Source organism: Sinohyriopsis cumingii, chromosome 19 (assembly GCF_028554795.1).
Source record: "Sinohyriopsis cumingii isolate HCF-2022 chromosome 19, ASM2855479v2, whole genome shotgun sequence".
Classification (NCBI taxonomy): Eukaryota; Metazoa; Mollusca; class Bivalvia; order Unionida; family Unionidae; genus Sinohyriopsis; species Sinohyriopsis cumingii.
Genome location: NC_142979.1, coordinates 56,120,344 through 56,140,891, shown reverse-complemented (window position 1 = coordinate 56,140,891; position 20,548 = coordinate 56,120,344). Strand labels below are relative to the sequence as shown.

Below are 20,548 nucleotides of genomic sequence, written 5' to 3'. Positions count from 1 at the left end.
TGTGGCTGGGAGAACATACAAGTGTCAGCACAAAAGAACGGTTGGCATAAGTTGTGGCCTGCCTTGATGTTTGAAAATTCACCTGATGAAAATGTTGACAATGATTTCACTGAATTTAATGTACCAATGGAGAAAGAATTTGCTCATGAGTTGCTTGAATATGCAGAAATTGTTACAGGACCTGTTGCCAAGGATATAGCAAGTAAGCTTAATGAAGAAAATCTGGCCAAGTTGATGAATGTCGACGTAGAAATACCTGTTGTTTATCACTATACTGATTCTGAAATCGTATATATTATTCTGAATCCAGATAAAAACAATGAAAATGACAAAGATAACAGTGATGAATATGAAACAGATGTAGCTAAAAGACTTAATATTGACAAGTTATTTGAGTTGTCGGGTGAATTAATCAAAATGTTAGAGCAATGTACCTTCGTGACGGAACAAGAGCTAATGAATTTTTATTTGATTCATGCAAAGTTACACAGGGAAAGATTAAAACACATGAAACAACTTTGCTTAGATGAAGTGTTTAAAAAGATAGCCAAGAAGAATGTGTATCAGAGCAGTACATCTGAAAATCCTGTGACTTCAACTTCAGGTACCCTGGATGTCCCACCTGCAGCATCAGAAATCAATGATGAAACAATCAACTATGTAACAGACAGTAATTCTGACAGCCCTTAACTGCCAGACCTTTGTGATTAACTCTACAGTTCCAGTAAAATTCTAAAATTTGACACTTTGGGAGTGGTAGTACAGCAATATTCTTTTGCAAGTACAGCAATTAATAAACCTGTTTCATTTATACCTGCATTGTTGAATTATTATTATGTAACCTCACTTGGTCCAGCAAAACTGTTAATCTGGCAAGGCTTTGGAACCAAGAGTGTTGGAAAATCATTGATTTACCTGTATGTATGTATGTATGTATGTATGTATGTATGTATGTATGTATAAAGATAATGAAATCATGAAACTTGGTGCTGATCAGGCATTGGAAAATATGATTAAGCTCAGTTTTTGTAAGTCATAGTGTAGTTTGGATCACTCAGTTTTAATAATTGATCCGGCAGTTTAGATCATTCAGTCATCATGCAGTTTAGATCACACAATTTTAGTAAGTGATAGTACAGTTTAAATGACTCGGTTTTAGTAAGTAATTGTACAGTTTAAATGACTCAGTTTTAGTAAGTGATTGTACAGTTTAAATGACTCAGCCTTAGTAAGTAATTGAACAGTTTAAATGACTCAGTTTTAGTAAGTAATTGTACAGTTTAGATGACTCAGTTTTAATAAGTAATTGTACAGTTTAGATGACTCAGTTTTAGTAACTAATCATGCAGTTTAGATTGTGCATTTCCAAAAAATAGAAACTGATAATTTGTTACATTATTAGGTGCATGTATAAGTATAGCCATAGATGGGGTGTCCTGGACATTATTGATAATTGCTCTGCGGATTCAGCTTGCATGGCTTTAAAAATTCCACTTGAAACTATCTGTTCAAATAATGCATTTAAAAGGAAGAAATTCAGATACTTCTTTTCATAATATATAGAGTTGAACATTAAAAAATACACTTATAATGGCATCATAAATGTTTGACCAAGGGAAGTAAAGAAATGTGATATTGGAAACAGCCTGTCTAACACTTGGCTTGCTCTCCTTTATCCCACCTGGCCATTTTGTATGAGCTTGTGGTATGACCCTGCCATGTGTCATCCGTTTGCGGCCTTTCAACATTTGCTTGTTACAACCCTGCAGTCCATATTTAATAACAGATTTTGAATGAACATGGAATGATCAATATCTTTTATTATTTCAAAAAAGAGTTAGATTATTGGTTGTTAATGAGGTGATCTTGCATCTGATTGGATGAACTTTGCCCTGACTTTCATCAGACTTGAAATATATTGATATCTCATCAAGGTGGAAGAAAAATAAATCAGTGAGATTTTCACATATTAATGAGGTGATATTGCATAAGCTGGATACCACTCTGGAAGTCATAGTTTTGATCTGATTTTTATCCAACTAGTAATATAGCCCTATATCATTAAGATCTCAGACAAATCAGCGAGATACATAGATATTAATGATGTGAAGTTGCATCTTATTGGCTGAGCTTGTTATGACTCTGCAACCTTATTTCTGATCCCATTTTGATCAGACTTGGAGTATGAGCTTACATCATCAAGATTTTGGATGAGTTCAGTAATTAATGAGATCCAAGCATATTAATGAGGTAATCTTCCAGCTATTTGGCTATTCATGTGACCATTCTAGAAGCCTTATTTTCATATCTGATTTTGATCAAACATGGAATCTATGCCATTAAGATCATGGGTGAGTTTTATAATGAGTGGGAGACACACATACTAATTAGGTGATCTTGCATCTGATTGGCTGAGTATGTTATTGTTCTATTTCTTGTAATAACTTGGAATACATGGCCATATCATTAAAATCTTGGAAATGTTTGGTGATATTCAAGGATATTAATGATGTCATCTTGCCCAATCAAATTAGGCAGTATATGTGCATCTAACCATTGTGAGTGGCAAATGGAAGATGAAAACTAAGGAAACATTTGATCAGATACATTGATATTAGAGACATGGTACAATTGCAGGCAAGCATAAACTATATGCAGTGTTGTAATTAAGGATAATAACTTGTATGTAATTGTATGTTTTACTATTATTTGGAAGCAAGTTTGGTGACATGAAGTCTTACTGTTGTTAGTACTGTCATCTTAAAGTACCAGAAGCATTTGTCCTTTATATGTTATTACAATTATTAACATGTAATATTACAGTTATCACATGTATTTCATATACTCAGTGCTGTTATTTGAAACTGTATTGTATGTCTTTAGCTTTTAATGATAATATATAAGAAAAAAAACAAATATGCTTTTCTTCCATTAATTTCAGATTGAATTGAGAAGCTATTATTATCAGATTATAGTGAAATTGATAATGTTTGGGAGATAGTTGGATAGATTGTATTCTTCAATACTATGCAAGCCTGCTTAGTGAAATGGAAAACTGGTTAGTGATGTAAGCCAGATAAGCAGTATCAGGCACACTTGGGCCTCTTGTGTTATGAATGGAGAAAATATTTAAAATATTGCTTTTATGTGAACCATAAATCAAATTTTAAGGTACCAGGTACCTTAAGTTGTAATGTGCCATCGTTGGTCATTTTTGAGGATATTCAGCATTGAATAAGATGGTCATTTTGTAGAGGTGTCCTTAATAAAATTCTCAAGAAAACTTTTAGGAATTTTATATAAAAGAAGCTGTGCACCCAACATTGACATTTTATTTAATTTATTCCTTTATTTTGTTGAAGGTAATCCATTAAAAGACACCTACCTGCCAAACCTGCACACACTACGTAACAATGAGTGGGTGTGGGGTCTGTCCACCATCCTTCAGGTTGTGAACCCTAATGTCCTGAGCAAGTACCGATGGCTGATAGAGGACATCACGCCAGACTGGGATGAAATCTATGCGATGGAGAACTATTCAGTTAGTTTCAGTTCTGATTTTGATATAAAAGAGATTTTTAAAATTATATCAAGAATGATACTATTTTCAGATCTCATTGCACAAATTCATATAAAATAAATTCCAGAGCCTTGATTCTGCTATGGTCTACAGTAGATGTTTAGCTAGTTTATACAAAGTCTGCTACGGTCTGCATTAGGTGGTTAGCTAGTTAATACAAAGCTCTGTTACGGTCTACATTAGGTGGTTAGCTAGTTTATACAAAGTCTGTTATGGTCTACATTAGGTGGTTAGCTAGTTTATACAAAGTCTGTTATGGTCTACATTAGGTGATTAGCTAGTTCATACAAATTCTGCTGTTGTTTACATTAGGAAATTAGCTAGTTTATACAAAGCTCTGCTTTGGTCTACATTAGGTGGTTAGCTAGTTTATACAAAGCTCTCTTATTGTCTACATTAGGTGGTTAGCTAGTTTATACAAAGCTCTGTTATGGTTCATATTAGATGTTTAGCTAGTTTATACAAAGCTCTGTTATGGTTTACATTAGATGTTTAGCTAGTTTATACAAAGCTCTCTTATGGCCTACATTAGGTGGTTAGCTAGTTTATACAAAGCTCTGTTACAGTCTACATTAGGTGGTTAGCTAGTTTATACAAAGCTCTGTTATAGTCTCATTAAGTGGTTAGCTAGTTTAGACAAAGCTGTTACAGTCTAAATTAAGTGGTTAGCTAGTTTATACAAAGCTCTCTTGTGGTCTTCATTAGCTAGTTAGCTAGTTTATACAAAGCTCTGTTACAGTCTACATTAGGTGGTTAGCTAGTTTATACAAAGTCTGCTATGGTCTACATTAGATGTTTAGCTAGTTCATACAAAGCTCTGTTATGGTCTACAGAGTTTGCAAACTAGATCATAGAAAGACACAAAGTCAAATGTCTTCAGTTTTAGATTAAAAACACTGGCCATATTTAAACTTCTTTTAACAGCTACCTTAAGGGAAGTGGGTAGGGGGAGAGAAAAAAATTCCTCTTTACTTCATCTATTGATTAAGTCTTTCAGCAGTTTCATTGAGGGACTTGCAAATGCAGCAGCAGCAGCAGCAGCAGCAGCTCAAGACATGTGATTGCTGAATAGATGTGCTCTTCAAGCAGATTTGACTGTTCTTCCATTGCTTCATATTACTACAACTACTACTACTAATAATAATAAAATAATGATGATGATGATGATAATGAAGATCTCAAATAGAATAGAAATGAAGCATTGCCAGTGGATGAAGTGCATAGATGGAACATCAGAATGGAGGAAAAAGGCAATGCATCAAAAATTGATAAGGGAAATAGAAGAATAAGCCAGGATGTACAGCACAGGAGACCATTCTGTATATACTTGCTTATAAGTTGAATCCAGTTGTAAATTGCACAGACCCAGATCTCTGCAATTTGTTAGAAGCAGTCAGTTGAACAGATGACTTATGGCTCATTGTTCACAGCATGGAAACTGGTCTAGTGTTCCCAGCATCAGAAGACTTGAACAAATATAAATAATATGAGAATGTCACAATTTTCTCAGCAATATTTATTATGTTCTATGATATTTAATTTTCATAATGAGGCCAATAATCTCCCTTACAGATTTTTTTTCTCTTTTGTACCACAACAGAACCAAGCCATGGTGGCTCTGATTGGCCCCTGTGTATTTGAGGGATCCCTGTATCCAGAAGTCCACATTGTTCAGGTCAGAATAGAGTTTCTAGTCACAGGAGCAGAGGTGGAAAAGGTAAAAATGAAAACATATCCCTTTCAATTACATTTACAAATTTAAACATATCCCTTTAAATTACATTGACAAATTTGTACTATTTTCTTAAATGATGCATTGAAACTGTCAAAGCTGTACCATTGTAAAACCTCCTTTATTCTAATCAATGAGTGTTTATATTTGTGTTTTTATATCATATACTTTGTCAGTTTGGGGATGCTTAGGGCATGGAAATTAGAGTGCTAATTTGTTGTTTTAGCACCTTTTTAGGCCTGTGTTTGTTCCCAGTTTCTAGCACATGAAAGGTTAAAATTGCTGCTTGTCCAAGATGGATGGTTTTCTCAATCTCAGTAACTACCTAAAGATAGCTTGCATTATTTTTGCTTGTAGAAACTATGTACAATAAAGGAAGTTGAAATGATTTTGAAATTTAGAGTTAAATCTTAAATATATTTATAAATAGTACATGTACCTTGATTGTCCAAATCATACTTATCACAATGATGGATTCCTCTTTCCATTCTCCTGTTTCCAAGTAAAATGGTCTCAGTTGCAAGTGAAAAATGTTCAGTTGTTGCCATCTGGCAACAATATGAATTATAATGTGGCAACTCGAAAATGACAATACTTTCTGTGCATTATTGAAAATAACCTTACCGGTGTGTATTTTTATGTTGAATGTTTGATTTGCCATGACTAAAAACATCACTGTAATCCATTTCCATTAAGTCCTGACTCAGTTGATTTTAGTTCTCAGTTTCTATGGCAATCAAATTATTAGGGCTTGACAAGCAAATATTTGAAATGACCACTAAAATATTCAGGTTGCAGGAGTAAAAAGTATCTAAATTTCCACTTGTCAAGTCTGACAGGTATTATAAATTTGCTTGCCCAGTCAGAAGTCTTAATCAGTCAACTACAGTACAGCTACCACAATTTTTTGATTCCTCACATTGTGGGGGCTTAGAGAGAGTGGAGAGGATCTGGAGAAAAAAATCTACACCATTTGCACATATGTCTTGAAGGAGTTGCCACTGCACCTCACAGAGAATAGCTCTGCACACTATACTTTCTCATAGACTCACTCATTCTAGGTCATAGACTCACTCATTCTAGGTCATAGAGTCACTCATTCTAGGTCATAGAGTCACTCATTCCTAATGAGTATAACATAATCTGGTTCAGCTGATAACTGCTCTTGGTTAAGTAGCTTGTTTGTGAAAAATAATTTTGGTTTCATAATTTATAATTTCTCATTATTTCCAAATAAAGTTAAATTTGTAAAGATGATTTTGGCATATTTTAAAAGTTTTATTTGAATATTTGTTATTATTAAGTTTATTATAGGTGAGGTTGGTAGTATATATTTAACCATAGTCTTTTTTGTGCAGGCTATTGATCTGTTTGTGAAGAGTGTAATGGCTGAAATAGACAAGATGTACGACAGTGCCTATCACATGATAATTGGTGAGTAGTGACAGAACATCATGTGTATAAAAAAATGATTCTTAAAGTATACATCATATGCTGATATTGTTACTGCTTTCTTGTTGAATATGGTAAGAAAAAAAAGTTGTGTTAAGTCTGAAATCCATGCATCCTATCCCTTGGTACTATTTACTTTTCTGGCCTGCCCATCATATCTTCTTGTTTGATTCCTGAAATCCATGCATTCTATCCATTGGTACTCAGTACTGTCTAGACCTCTCCATCGTATCTTCTTGTGGGATTCCTGAAATCCATAGATACTATCTATTGGTACTTGGTTGGTACTGTCCAGGCCTCTCCATCATATCTTCTTGTGTGATTCCTGAAATCCATGCATCCTATCTATTGGTACTCATTTGGTACTGTCCAGGCCTCTCCATAATATCTTCTTGTGTGATTCCTGAAATCCATACATCCTATCCATTGGTACTCAGTACTGTCCAGGGCTCTCCATCATATCTTCTTGTGGGATTCCTGAAATACATCCTATCTATTGGTACTCAGTTGGTACTATCCAGGCCTCTCCATCATATTTTCTTGTGGGATTCCTGAAATCCATAAATAATATCTATTGGTACTCAGTTTATACTGTCCAGACCTCTCCATCATATCTTGTTTGATTCCTGAAATCCATAGATACTGTCTATTGGTACTCAGTTCGTACTGTCCAGGCCTCTCCATCATATCTTCTTCTGGGATTCCTGAAATACATACATCCTATCTATTGGTACTCAGTTGGTACTGTCCAGGCCTCTCCATCATATTTTCTTGTGGGATTCCTGAAATCCATTAATGCTATCTATTAGTACTCAGTTCATACTGTCCAGGCCTCTCCATCATATCTTTTTGTGGAATTCAGATGTTGATTTGCCGTTTTTGAAGCATTAAAAAAGATTTACTGCAATAGTCCAGGAAAGATACTTATTTGCTAATTGTATTGAGTGCTGAAAACAGAGATAAGCAACATCAACAAAGATAGCAGGATGATCAAAACAGTGAGTGTGTAGATGGATCAAATTGTGTATTTGATGTGGATAATACACAAATGTTTATTTAGTTAACTGATGGCACAACTTGAATATCTGATCAACTTTATTAAGTCAGTAATTTATCAAAACAGGGATAGAATTTGTTAAAGAAAGTTAGATCCAAAATGGCTCTTGGTGAATTAGTTTGTAAAGTACCATAATTAAAATTAAAAATCAGACATATCATTTTCTGGACACCACATTTTGAAATTTTTTAATAATTTTAAATTACACAAAAACTACTAGACACCAAAGCAAGTTTTTTATCCAGTGATAAAATTGAATAAATTCAAGTTGAACATAAAGCCAAAAAATGTTTAACATGTACTGAAGAACTGGTGATTGAATAGTCAACCATTGTGCCCTGAAACTGCATAGATTACCCTTATTTTCACATGGAGTAAATGAAGGTGTTATCAATAGGCAGCAATAAAAGCGGCTGACATAACCCACTACTCCAGATCAAATAGTTCCCTTAACAAAGTAAGTCCCAATCTTCTTCAAAGTAATGTAGGAGAAGCAACCTTTTATCTTAAGACAATGTCAGAATTAATCAATAAATCACTTTGATAACTGTAAAATCAATGGTCATCAGTATTGCATCATACTGACATGGAGGCTTGTTTTATTTTTACTGCTGGAGAGTGTACATAGGGAGACAAATCAGTCATATAGTTCAGTTCTATTCTCACTGTTATAGTTGATTAAATTGTGTGATATAAAATGTAAAGTATGCAGGTAATATATTTGTTTTCCCATTTCAAGTGAACCAAACAAGTTTACATATATTTGCAACAAAGTGGTCAACATCTCCAGCACACAAATTTTACAAATTCTTGTGATCTCAGTTTTATTCAGTGGCATATTTCATGATAACTTCATGTTAGAGGTATCCATTTTGGTGTATTTTAAAAGTAAATTCCTGTAAAGACTTACAACAAATTTAACCAAATTAGGTTGATATGGGAAGAATTTTTATTTAGCATTAAGTGGAAACTAGTACACCTGTAATAATGTATGAATGTGCTGATTTTGAAAATCTAACTGTCACAGATATGCAATAAAAATTTAAACTGAGCCACTTAAATAAATGGAACAGTTCGATTTTCCAACTGTAATATGTTAAAATTGTTGGGAAAAACTGGTGGAGGAAATAGCAAAATGAAATACAATTTTCCATGGGTTGCAGAGATTGCGTAAAACAGTTTATATTGATATAGTGTTCTGCTGTAGGAAATGAATAGGTTGGAGATTGAAATCAACTCTGAATTACATGCAGCTGTGGAGAAACAATTAATTGAGATAGATTTTTTTTTTAACACAGGAGAAGGCAGTTCCATACACAAATGGCAATGCTAAGCACTCTATCCTTGATAAATGAACTTATGTTTCAAGAAATTGACCAGTACAGTACATTACTCATGTCCAGTAACTCAGCTAAACTTACCAGTGATCCATGATATTTTCAAGATATTAAAGAGGATAAAAATTTAATATACCAAACCTCAATTATTTACATGATGAGCATTTAACATTTTTGAAAACTACACTGTAAACTTTGACAGTGATCAATCAATTAAAAGATACAGACCACAGTGTAACATGATATTTTGGCATAATCAACTAAATTAGCAATTAGGATGGCAACATTCATTTGGAGTATTTCATAAGGGCATTATATAGAAAAAATTGACCAGAATTAGCAAAATCAATATACATGTTTCACATTTACTTCATGATGTGATAACTGATGTGAGATGTAAAATACCTCTGTCTGATGACGATTCATTCAAATCAAATAATGACAACATAGATTTGAAACAATTTTATTTGATCTGCAACAAGTTCTAAATTTCACCATAGCATGACTGTGGAGATACCATAAAGGGGAACAACAAATACTTAATAGATGATGGACTGGGAAAACATGAATCCATACACATAAAGTTTTGGGGAACCAGCATCAGCTTAATTAAAATGTATTGATGGGTCAGGTGCTGTTGAATATTGGTGAACATTGCCAGCTGTTGAAATGAATTCAAGGACTTTGACCCTTTTTAATATTGCAGGTGTGAATGTTCCAACATTTAGTTCAGGTTTCTATGCCCCCTTTTTAATATTACAGGTGTGAATATGCCAACACTTAAGTCAGAAAATCCTGAGGTTTGGGAAAAGGTGTTCTGGGAAGCTCCCATGATCCAGCAAAACAAGGTACACGTATATAGAGGCCATATGCATTACTCACATACAAACACATTCCAAAGCACAACCTTATGAAGTTTGCAAAAGAATTCTCTTGTAAGAGAAGATAAAGATATTGAATAGTTAATCCTGCAAGTTATTACACTAGGAACAAAGTGTCCGTATGCAAGTTATTACACTAGGAACAAAGTCTCTGTATGTTTTAGATTCATGTCCACTGTAAATTAATTTGGTAATTTGGTCTTTAGAGTGAGTTTGATTATAAGTGACATCTGTACATAGTTGATGAGGTAATCTAATTACTGGTGACATCTGCAGATAAGTTTTTTTTTATCCAGCTGAATAGGTCAGCTTGTATGAACAAGATTAGTTAATGTGGAGACATATGCATAAAATGATCCAAATTGATAATATCAGGCTCAATTGGGATGCTTCTTAAATCTACTGCACTCAGCATCAGTCATAAAAATGTTTCATTAGTTCACATGAATGTATCATACCCAGAAACATGTTTATCACACCTAAATTCCCATCCAATCAGCATTCAAATAGCATTAAGCTTGATGACTTCATCAGATGACACTACAAAATACATCTGCAGCCAAGATGGCTTACACTTGATCACATAACCAGTTCCACACACTACATTTGTCAAATTTAACATTTTCATTAAATTTCACTGTGCTGTTCATAAATTCTGGCCTTCTTTTATACAAGTATCGGTATGTTTGGAACTTTTAACATTGTGTACTTCATTTTTTATGCTAGTCAGTGTATTTTCAATGTTGTCAGTGTTCATCGGTACTTGTTTACTCTTCACCCATACCTGGTGGACTTGATTATGACTTAAACAGCATTGATATTTGATGGACAGGACATATTACAAAATGTTTATATATTTGTTACTGATTGACTTTAAATGGACAAGGGGTGCTAATTCGGTTCTGTGATAACCCTCAGTTCTGTCACATTTTGTAGGGTGTCTGTTTGGCACAGTCCAGCCTGTTTGGCATACTGGACAAGCAGTGATTGGTCAAACTTACATCACAGTTTGGTACAGTCCAGCCTGTTTGGCATACTGGACAAGCAGTGATTGGTCAAAATTACATCACAGTTTGGCACAGTCCAGCCTATTTGGCATCCTGAACAAGCATTGATTTGTCAAAAGTATATCACATAACTATTTTCCAAAGAGTATAAATAGGAGTGAAATTCAAAGGTTGGCATATCACTGTCAACAGCAATAGCATCCATAGATACTATTATTTACATATAAAAGGAGGGGCCCTGAGGGGCTGAATGGTCTAAAGCATTCACCATTATGGATCACTGCCATCTCACCTATGTCTGTGTGGGTTTGAGTCTCGAGTTTGGCTAGAGTGGGTATGTGAGAAAGCTTGGCTGTAGCTTCTCGTAGGTCAGTGGTTCTTTCTGGTGTTTTTCCATGTTCTTCCTCCACCATTTATACTGGCTGCCATGTATAGCCTATTATGTGCTGAAAAATGGTGTTAAACCCTACAACAACAACATTAGAAAAAGGTGCTTTATTTAAGCATTTCTTTAAACTTATTATTTTAAATAACACACAATACATAGATTCAGTATAAACTTTATTGTAAATATAAATAATCTTTGGCATAATGGGGGCAAATCCTGTCACAGCACACTGCACCAGTTGAGCTCTGAATTTGTTCTATAGGAATACCTCAGGAAGAGAGACTTGTGGAGTTTGTAGGATTGTGAAGAGTGTCCGACGCCTTTATGTGGAGCTGCAAGGGGCTGATACGAGGTATATAGGGACACTGATAACCGAAGCTTGATAAGTCTGATCCTGAGGATTGCCATGTTAATAAACATTAGTCGATTTGACAGAGGGCCCCCAGGACAGCTGGAACGCTATGCAAGAAATGTCTCAAATAAACAACATGGTGGAAGAAGGGGAGGCAGGCGGTTCTTTCTGCAAATAATGTTCAAGATTAAATGCAGCATCGGCACTGAAAGGAATGCATCTCTACAGGTGTATCATTTGCTATATGAACAACACCCTAACTGACACAATGTTTGATCACATGCTCCAACTCAGTCATCTAACTGGTTCAACATGACAAAATATCTAAATTTAGTTACAAGCTTTTTAACATATTGGCTGCAATGACATCATGTCTGGGCAGAGAATCCATAGTAGTAAAAGAGGGGCCCAGCAAAGGGCCTGAGAAGGATGCACTGTGTATAACTTAAACTACTTTTTATCAATTAAATTGTAATTTAAAAAACATGCAATACATAGGTTCAGTATAAACTTTATTGTAAATATAAATAATCATTTGCATAATGGGGGCAAATCCTTTCACAGCACACTGCACCAGCCGAGCTCTGAATTTGTTCTATAGGAATACCTCAGGAAGAGAGACTTGGGGGAGTTTGTAGGGTTGTGAAGAGTGTCCAATACCTGTATGTGGAGCTGCAAGTGGCTGATATGAGGTATTAGGGACACTGATAACCGAAACTTGATAAGTCTGATCCTGAGGATTGCTATGATAACAAACACCAGCCTATACTCCATACTTGTACCATCGGAAGTGGGTATAAAGTATATGGGCATAATAGTTGAGTACATTTAAGTACTGACACAAATTGGGGTTCAAAAGCAAAGTTGTGAATGCATGAAACTTGGCAATGGCCCAGACGAAGTAAAGGGAGCCATGTGATTATGGAAAAATGCGACTGTAATGAAGATCCCCAATTTAAGGAATGTAAGGATAGATAAAGATAATAATGATTGAGAATGCAATAACATGGAAAATACATCAACTAGGTTTTGAACCACATGATAATCCTAGTGTGCTTAAAGGTATCAATATTAGATATATGTATTAGATAACCAGTTAGGAATTCAAATGTCCACTAATAGAAGATACAGCTGAAATGACAGTGTAGCAAAGGATGTGAAAATGAATGACTGGCATAGCTATACAACGTCTATGAAGTGTTCCAATTTGTATGATGGTATCACTAAGTAAAAAAGTGGAATAGTGCATTGATCGACACAAGTGTGAACCGACAAGTGAGGCACATGCCGTGACATCTGCCTCTACACAAAGCTAACTCTAGCAGTGTGCACCTGAATATATCTACAATATACATTAGAGGACCCAAGGTTGGATCATATGGTCTGGAATTCCAGCCTTAGCAGCACTAGTAGCTGCCCAAATGTGGAAGGTGGGTCCATTATAGAGATGTGAATCATAACCTAACCTGAGCAAAACAGCCTCAATGGTAGCTATAAGGATAGTAGTTCTACTTAAGGCACATCCATTGTCCATGAGGAACAATGGATCACAAAGGCGAGCTCCAGCTAATATCTAAATACAATGGAATTTCCTCTTCATATGGAAAAGACATACAAGGCTTACTATGAAATGGTGTTCCTTTTTATCCCATGACACTGTAACCTGTCGGACTCCTGAAAAGGGTTACTATGACCAGCCTGTAGGTAATGGAATCTAATTCTTGCAAGGTAAAGCTTAATTGTGGAGTACTGCAGCTGCAGCAGGGTGTGACAACATGTGATGAAATAAATCAAAACATTTTAGAGTTCATGTAAAGAGCATGAATGAGCCTGACATTGCCAAAAATTCAACAGACACTTGAAGCCAATTCTGTACACTGATCTAGTATTATCAGACACAGAAAAAACACAAACTCCTGCACATGTTGTGTCAAAATTGCATGAATTCTGAAGTCAGGGGGCACACAATACCCAGAAACATTTGTATTCCACGTCACAAAATGCCATTGTGAGACTGAAGTGTTGTAAGATAGTCGCATCTTCAATGAACGCATATGAAGTGCTCTTCAATGAACTCATGTGCAGAGCAGTGCTGTATGATGTGGATGGCTCTATTGGTCTGTGCACACAAAGAGACTGCCAAAATGTGCACACAATATCCAGAAACATTTGTATTCCATGTCACAGAATGCCAGTGAGAGATCGAAGTGTTGCAAGATAGCCACATCTTCAATGAACTCATAAGAAGTGCAGTGCCATATGATATGGATGGCTCTATCAGTCTATGCACCCAAAGAGACTGCTGAAATGTGCACACAATATCCAGAAATGCTTGTATTCCATGTCACAGAACACCAGTGGAAGAATTGTTGTAAGATGGTCATGTCTTCAATGAACCCATATGAAGTGAAGTGCTCTCCAAGGAATCCATATGAAGTGCAGTGCCCATATGATGTGGATGGCTGTATCAGTCTGTGCACCCATGAAACCTGAAAGCAGAACAATTTGGAAAGCAGAACCAAAGAGTAAAAAGTACTATGAAAATATGTAGAAATACCGAAATCAGCACTGAATTAAAAACTCGAAATTCTACTGCTCAGGTGGATATATTTCTTAAAGACATCTGACAGCCACCTACCTAAGACCTGAATAAGACTGTCTAATAGACCCTGCCTAGCACCCTCCATTGTTGCCCCAATCCTAAAACTGTGAGACTTGAATAATTGAGGATTAAACCCACATAGCAAGAGCTTGGTTGAACTCCAGCTTAGTTATGGACAACCCTTCCAGCATTAGTAAATATTGATGCAGCACTTGGACAGGGCAGGTCTTGTAAATTTTTGTATGTAAGCCATCTCCTACCAATCCATCATAGTATGGATGATTTACGGCTTGAATATGGCATCACTAGCAAGAATCAAAGTTGAAAGAGAATCAATTGTATTGTACATGAAACAAAATTACATATCAGGTAGATTTGCTGACAAAATATTTCTTAAACTACAATATTTACTTTTAAAATAGACATTCATTAACAGAACATGTGATGAGTAATATTTTATTTTAAAGAAACTATGTTTTTAAGCTTGTAACCCACTGCACAGTTTCTTAGTCATTGTAGATCCTACAAAAGCATCATATGTACAAATCATGGCAGAACAACTGATTGCATTATTGGTTTTTCAATCATGTACATATATGTAGTAGTACAAAACAATATCCTTGTGATCGTTAAGGATGTTTCAGCAAACATTTTACATATATTGAACAAAGACACAGCTTAAAAACTTAAAGTGCTCACAAAAGGCAGACAGCAAATACCAATTTTGCATGCTGAGGGAGGTATGGCATTAAATAAAACAATAGCATGTTGATGGAGGGATGGCAAAGACATTGCTAGTGGCTTACACATAAATAGTTGTCAGCAGTGTGTGAATTTGACTTTCAGAGAATCATTTTTTCTTGTTTTGCCATAAATGCAATTTTCCATAAGTACTTATATTTAAAGATCTGTATCTGGTCCAGTTATCTTCATTGTTGTTGTTGTATTTGTTGTTGTTGTAGGGTTTAATGCCATTTTTCAGCACACGATTGGCCATACAAGGCGGCCAGTATTAATGGTGGAGGAAGAACCCGGGAAAACCCCGGAAAGAACCACTGACCCACGAGAAGCTACTGGCAAGCTTTCTCACATACCCACATTACCTGAATCCAAGACTCGAACTCACGCAGACAGGTGAGATGGCAGTGATCCGTAACAGAGAGCGCTTTAGACTACTCTGCCACTCAGGGCCCCTACCTTCATTGTTACTTGGGTCTTAAGGTATGTCTTGAAATTTGTGGCTTTGTAGAAATCTGAAAATTTATGACAGTTGATACCCTACTCCATTTAATAAAAATGAATGCACAGTATATTACTGGCAGAATTGTATGTAAGTGCAACAGATATAACACAGTCATACTTCAAACTTACATACAATTGAAATTACATACATAAGATTCTCAGTTACCCATCATTAGTGTCACCATTGAACATAGCATTCTGTATATCTAGATCAATGTATGTCCTTGTGTTTTAACATGTGACATTTTTGGGCAAATTACTTACATTTTTTAAAATCAACTTTAACCTATCTGATAGAAATTCTTGCACAGTTTTGTTATAGTTTTTTTAAAATCATGACCGTATAATATTTTTTCTTGCCATTTTCAGAAGAAAAAAAACATTATTTGGATGCCCATCTTTCAATGCACAATTACTGTTCATTCACATCTATTTGTCATGTACAAGTTTAAAGACCCAGTGAATGATGATTCTTGTATGAATACAATGGAACCTCTTACCCAATCCATAAATTTCACTACTGATAAAAAACTTTTTCTTTAAAAAAAAAACTTCAGAAATTGATATCTACAAAAAATAAATGAATTTGAGGTCTAATTCTGATATGCTTGTCATAAGGCAAACTGTGTTATGTTTTGATACTGTCCATCCATCAGTCTAGCTATCTGTTACAACTTTCGTTTCCACTCAGTAACTTGACTTGTTCACCATCAATCAATTTCTGGGTCCAATGGCCAGAGTCACTGATTGAAAAGTATAGTTTCTGTATCAAAGCTTAAGCTCTTCTACACTCTACATTAACCAGTCTTGATGGTTGACTTATACTTGATATAGGGAAGAACCTATATATTTGGGGGTCAAAAGATAATGGATACTTTGCAAAATGTAAAATGGTTTTAACAAAATAGCTCATGTGGTCCAGTAACTGCAGTTATAACTTCTTTATAGATGTCACACACTTGGGGTAAGGAAGCAGCATATCAGTTTGGGGGTTAAACAGTGAAAGGTCAAGGTCACTCTGACTGAAAGAAGACCACTGTTGTTTTCACAATAACATTAGTTCTACAGCACATACCTGGACCAAATTGTATAGATAGCTTGTACTTAAGATACAAAAAAAGCCTATTGATTTTTATATCAAAGTTAAGGCCACTGTGACCAAAAGAAGAAAATTAATTTGTATAAAATAACTTTAGTTCTACATCACAGAACTAGACCACAGTTTGTAGATTTCTTACATATATGTTTAAAAATATTCAGTTGATTTTAGGGTAAAAAATTAAATGGCTAAGATTTTGTTGACTGAAAGAAGACATTTTTTGTTAGCTACAATTTTTTGTGTCTTGGCCAAAGTTGTGTTGGGTACATTCTTAAGACATGTTAGGGACCTATTGGTTGGGTGAGCACAAGGTCAGAGGTCATGGTTTAAATATAAATGTCTTTTGCACATGTTAACATTATTGCTGAGAAAATGTGCGCTAAGTGCCTTTCCCAAGGACACGCTGAGGCAGCTGACCTGTGTTAGCCTGGGAAGGTATTGAACTTGCAAACATTGTGGATACAATGCATTTCAAGTAATAGAGAAATTAGAGGATTTGTGGGTCTACAGGTTTCAGGTCACTGTCATTATAAGTTTAAAAAAATCAGATAGTACGGCTGTGATATGACTAAATTTTGCATCTGTCCCAAGGGAAAAGTGGTGAAAATATTTTAAACTGAATCAAGAAATCATGCACAAATGGTGGCATTGACATGGGTTTTCACTAAAACACTTCTTCCAATATTTAATTGGTTCTTAGTGAAATTGGTACTAATCTGACAACTATCATATCCACTTTTTTGTGAAGGAGTTTTGAAAACCAGACCTATATTGACAATGGGGAGAAGCCAAAGGTCACTGCTGGCATTTTTTTTACTTCATTGAGCTAATACACACAGTGACTTGTTCATATACAAATTAATTTTGAGTAATGTTTGTATTTAGTAACATTCCACTGAACAGTGTCATAGCCCAATTATCACACTGAATTTAACATCTACATTCCATTGAACGGTGTCATAGCCCAACTCTCACACAAATTTTAACATCTATATTCCACTGAACAATGTCATAGCCCAACATCTCACACTGATTTTATCATCTACATTTCACTGAACAGTGTCATAGCCCAATATCTCACACTGATATTAACATCTATATTCCATTGAACAGTGTTATAGCCAGAATTCTCACACTGATTTTAAGGTCATAAGTCTTGATCCAGATATTTATCTGTACGTAATTGTGAGCATGATAACACAGACAAGTATGAATGGATTTTTATCAAACTCTGTAGATGGATATATTAGAAGAATACCTTGAACAATGCAGTTCATTGAATGTCTGTCCATGATATCACAGTGATTTTCTGTTCATAATATCACAGTGATTTTCTGTTCATGATATCACAGTGATTTTCTGTCCATGATATCACAGTGATTTTTTGTCCATGATATCAGGTTCAAGATCAAAGGCCATTATAGTAATCTTTGTATTGCACTTACAGGTATCTTGTGAAAATTTTTACATAGACATGTAAGAAAATATTTTTGTTTTAGCAACTTTGGTATATTCACATTTCACAAGAATATCAGAGATGGTTGTAATACTCAGGATTTAAGAAGAATGTAATTCTCCTGGAAATTTGTTTTGGTCACAGGCCTACAAATTCCTTTAAAGGTGCTCTTGTTTAACAAATGCTTTGCAGTTTTAGTAAATTTATTGTCATTTTAGAAATTTGTTTGGGTTTTGGAGTCTCATGGTCTAGATTGAACATAATGGCTTTTGTGATTTTATTTGTGTCATCTGTGATGCTTATTTATCAGTTATCAATGATAAATGCAATTAATTATTATTTGTACAGCTAATTATTATAGTTAATAATCTGTAATTAATGACTCAGATCACTTAGTATAGTGCTGGTATTTTTATTATTTTGTTTTATGAAAGTGCTTCAAATGGCAATAATAAATTTAAAAAATTGCAGTTTTTTATACTCTCTCAAGATGACCAAAGGATAAGCATTACATACATTCCAAATCAAGAAGTAACAGTAATTTTCTGTTATAGGGCAATTTCCTGCAGAAAATGAGTGATGCTGTGATTGGAAACAAGTACATATATGTTGAGGTGAGTCAGAATTTTAGTCCAAAAATAGGACATTCATCAACAGTATTTCTTTAATTGACAGATAATGTCCAATTTATGCTTTTATTAACAAATGGATAATTAATTGTAATGTTAATTTTGAAAGTAATAAATATTATGTGCACTACAGCTAAAGTAACAATAGTTACTGTAGCTACTTCAATAGTTGTGTCCCCAAGAACAAGTAATCCTGGGACAAATCTTCTACATACAAGAAATAGCATCATCACCAAACACACATTTTAGAACCTGGAAGATTCCACAATGTATTAATAATATCTAATTATTATTAAATGTTTCCAGTAGAAGTGTTCTAACTTTTGTGCATAGAAGAATAATTTATCTTAAATACCTCTTTTTCACTAAATTACTTTCTGTAACATAATCATGTTTTTGAGCCAGTGATTTAAAAACTAGTTAAACACAACTTTTTGAATCACAGTCGTTGCACGCGTGGCAGATTGGAAGTTTGATCAGATTGATGCAGATTTCACATTTAAACACGGGACAAATATGCTTTGACCAATACTGAAGACATAATAAAAATATCTACATTAAACCTTAATGAGATGATTAAAGAAATTAAAAAGTTACTAGCTGATTTATGGAAATGAGACATAATTCCTTTTTCAGTGTATTTTCCAACTGGACCCTGAAACTCCTTCCTTTGTACGGGGAGAAAAGCAGTATGGACTGAATTTTGTTCAAGTGGTTTCAGACATAAAGGAAGAGGCGTAAGTTTCTGCATATTTATATTGTTTATATAACTTAAGAAAGGCTGCTTGTATATTTGACTTCCAGAAGTCTTTTTGTACATCTGCATATTTGCATATTTATCCATCTGTTACCTTTCTTCATTTCCACACAATAAGTTTAGTTATTACCTTTGCCGCTACCAAATTTTGAGGTGGCGTGCACTTCGGCTGTGAAAGAAGCCTGTAGATATTGGGATCAAGGCTTAAGGTCATTGTTATTGGAAAAAGAAAAATGTTTGTCAGCTTAATGACATTAGGTCTACATTACTGACCTGGAACATACTCTTTTGATGGCTGACACTTGGGTAAGAAAGAAGCTTGTTGATTTTGGGATAAAGGAATTGGTCACAGGCTGAATGATGAAAACTAGTTTTTACAGAAAAACTTTAGTTCTCCACCATATATGTTCACCACAGTTTGTGGATGTCTTACACTTTGGAAAGATGCCTGCTGATTTCCTGTCCAATAATAAAAGGTTATGGGCACTATGAGAGAAAGAAGACAAGTGTTTTTCACGTGGTAACTTTAGCTTTTGACCACATATCTTGACTAAATTTTGAAGGCTTGCACTTTGGGTAAGAAATAAGCCAATTCTTTGTTAGGTTAAATGGTCAAAGGTCAAGTTTAATGTGACTCAATAAAAAACAGATTCTGCACGATAACTTCTGTTCTAGAGTAAGTTTCTTTGTCCAAACTTTGTAGGTAGATTACAATTCAAAGTTACGGTAAGTTTGTTAAGAAGACAATAGTTTCTTCATATTAAGCTTCATTCAAAATCACATACATTGACCAAATTTTGTTTCTGGTTTGCACATGGAGCAAAAAGGATAATGCTGACTTTTGGATCAAAAGGTCCATGGACATGGCCACTGACACAAAACTAATAAAATGGTTTCTTGAGAGTAACTTCAATTACACATGATGGCACTGAAGATTGAGGAGGGTTAATTGATATGTGGAGGAAAAGAATTGCATG

The 20,548-nt window shown here is 34.8% G+C and overlaps 1 protein-coding gene across 2 annotated transcripts in view; it reads left to right on the top strand.

Annotated features, from left to right (window-relative positions):
- The window catches only part of LOC149775741 (uncharacterized), a 138,473-nt gene that overhangs the window by 22,474 nt on the left and 95,451 nt on the right, over window positions 1–20,548 (top strand). For both annotated transcript variants that reach the window (XM_089943309.1, XM_089943308.1), the window contains exons 6-11: window positions 3,363–3,541; window positions 5,181–5,297; window positions 6,671–6,746; window positions 9,921–10,006; window positions 18,740–18,799; window positions 19,451–19,551. In XM_089943309.1, coding sequence (XP_089799435.1) covers window positions 3,363–3,541; window positions 5,181–5,297; window positions 6,671–6,746; window positions 9,921–10,006; window positions 18,740–18,799; window positions 19,451–19,551 — 619 coding nt within the window. The remainder of the gene's footprint in view (window positions 1–3,362; window positions 3,542–5,180; window positions 5,298–6,670; window positions 6,747–9,920; window positions 10,007–18,739; window positions 18,800–19,450; window positions 19,552–20,548) is intronic.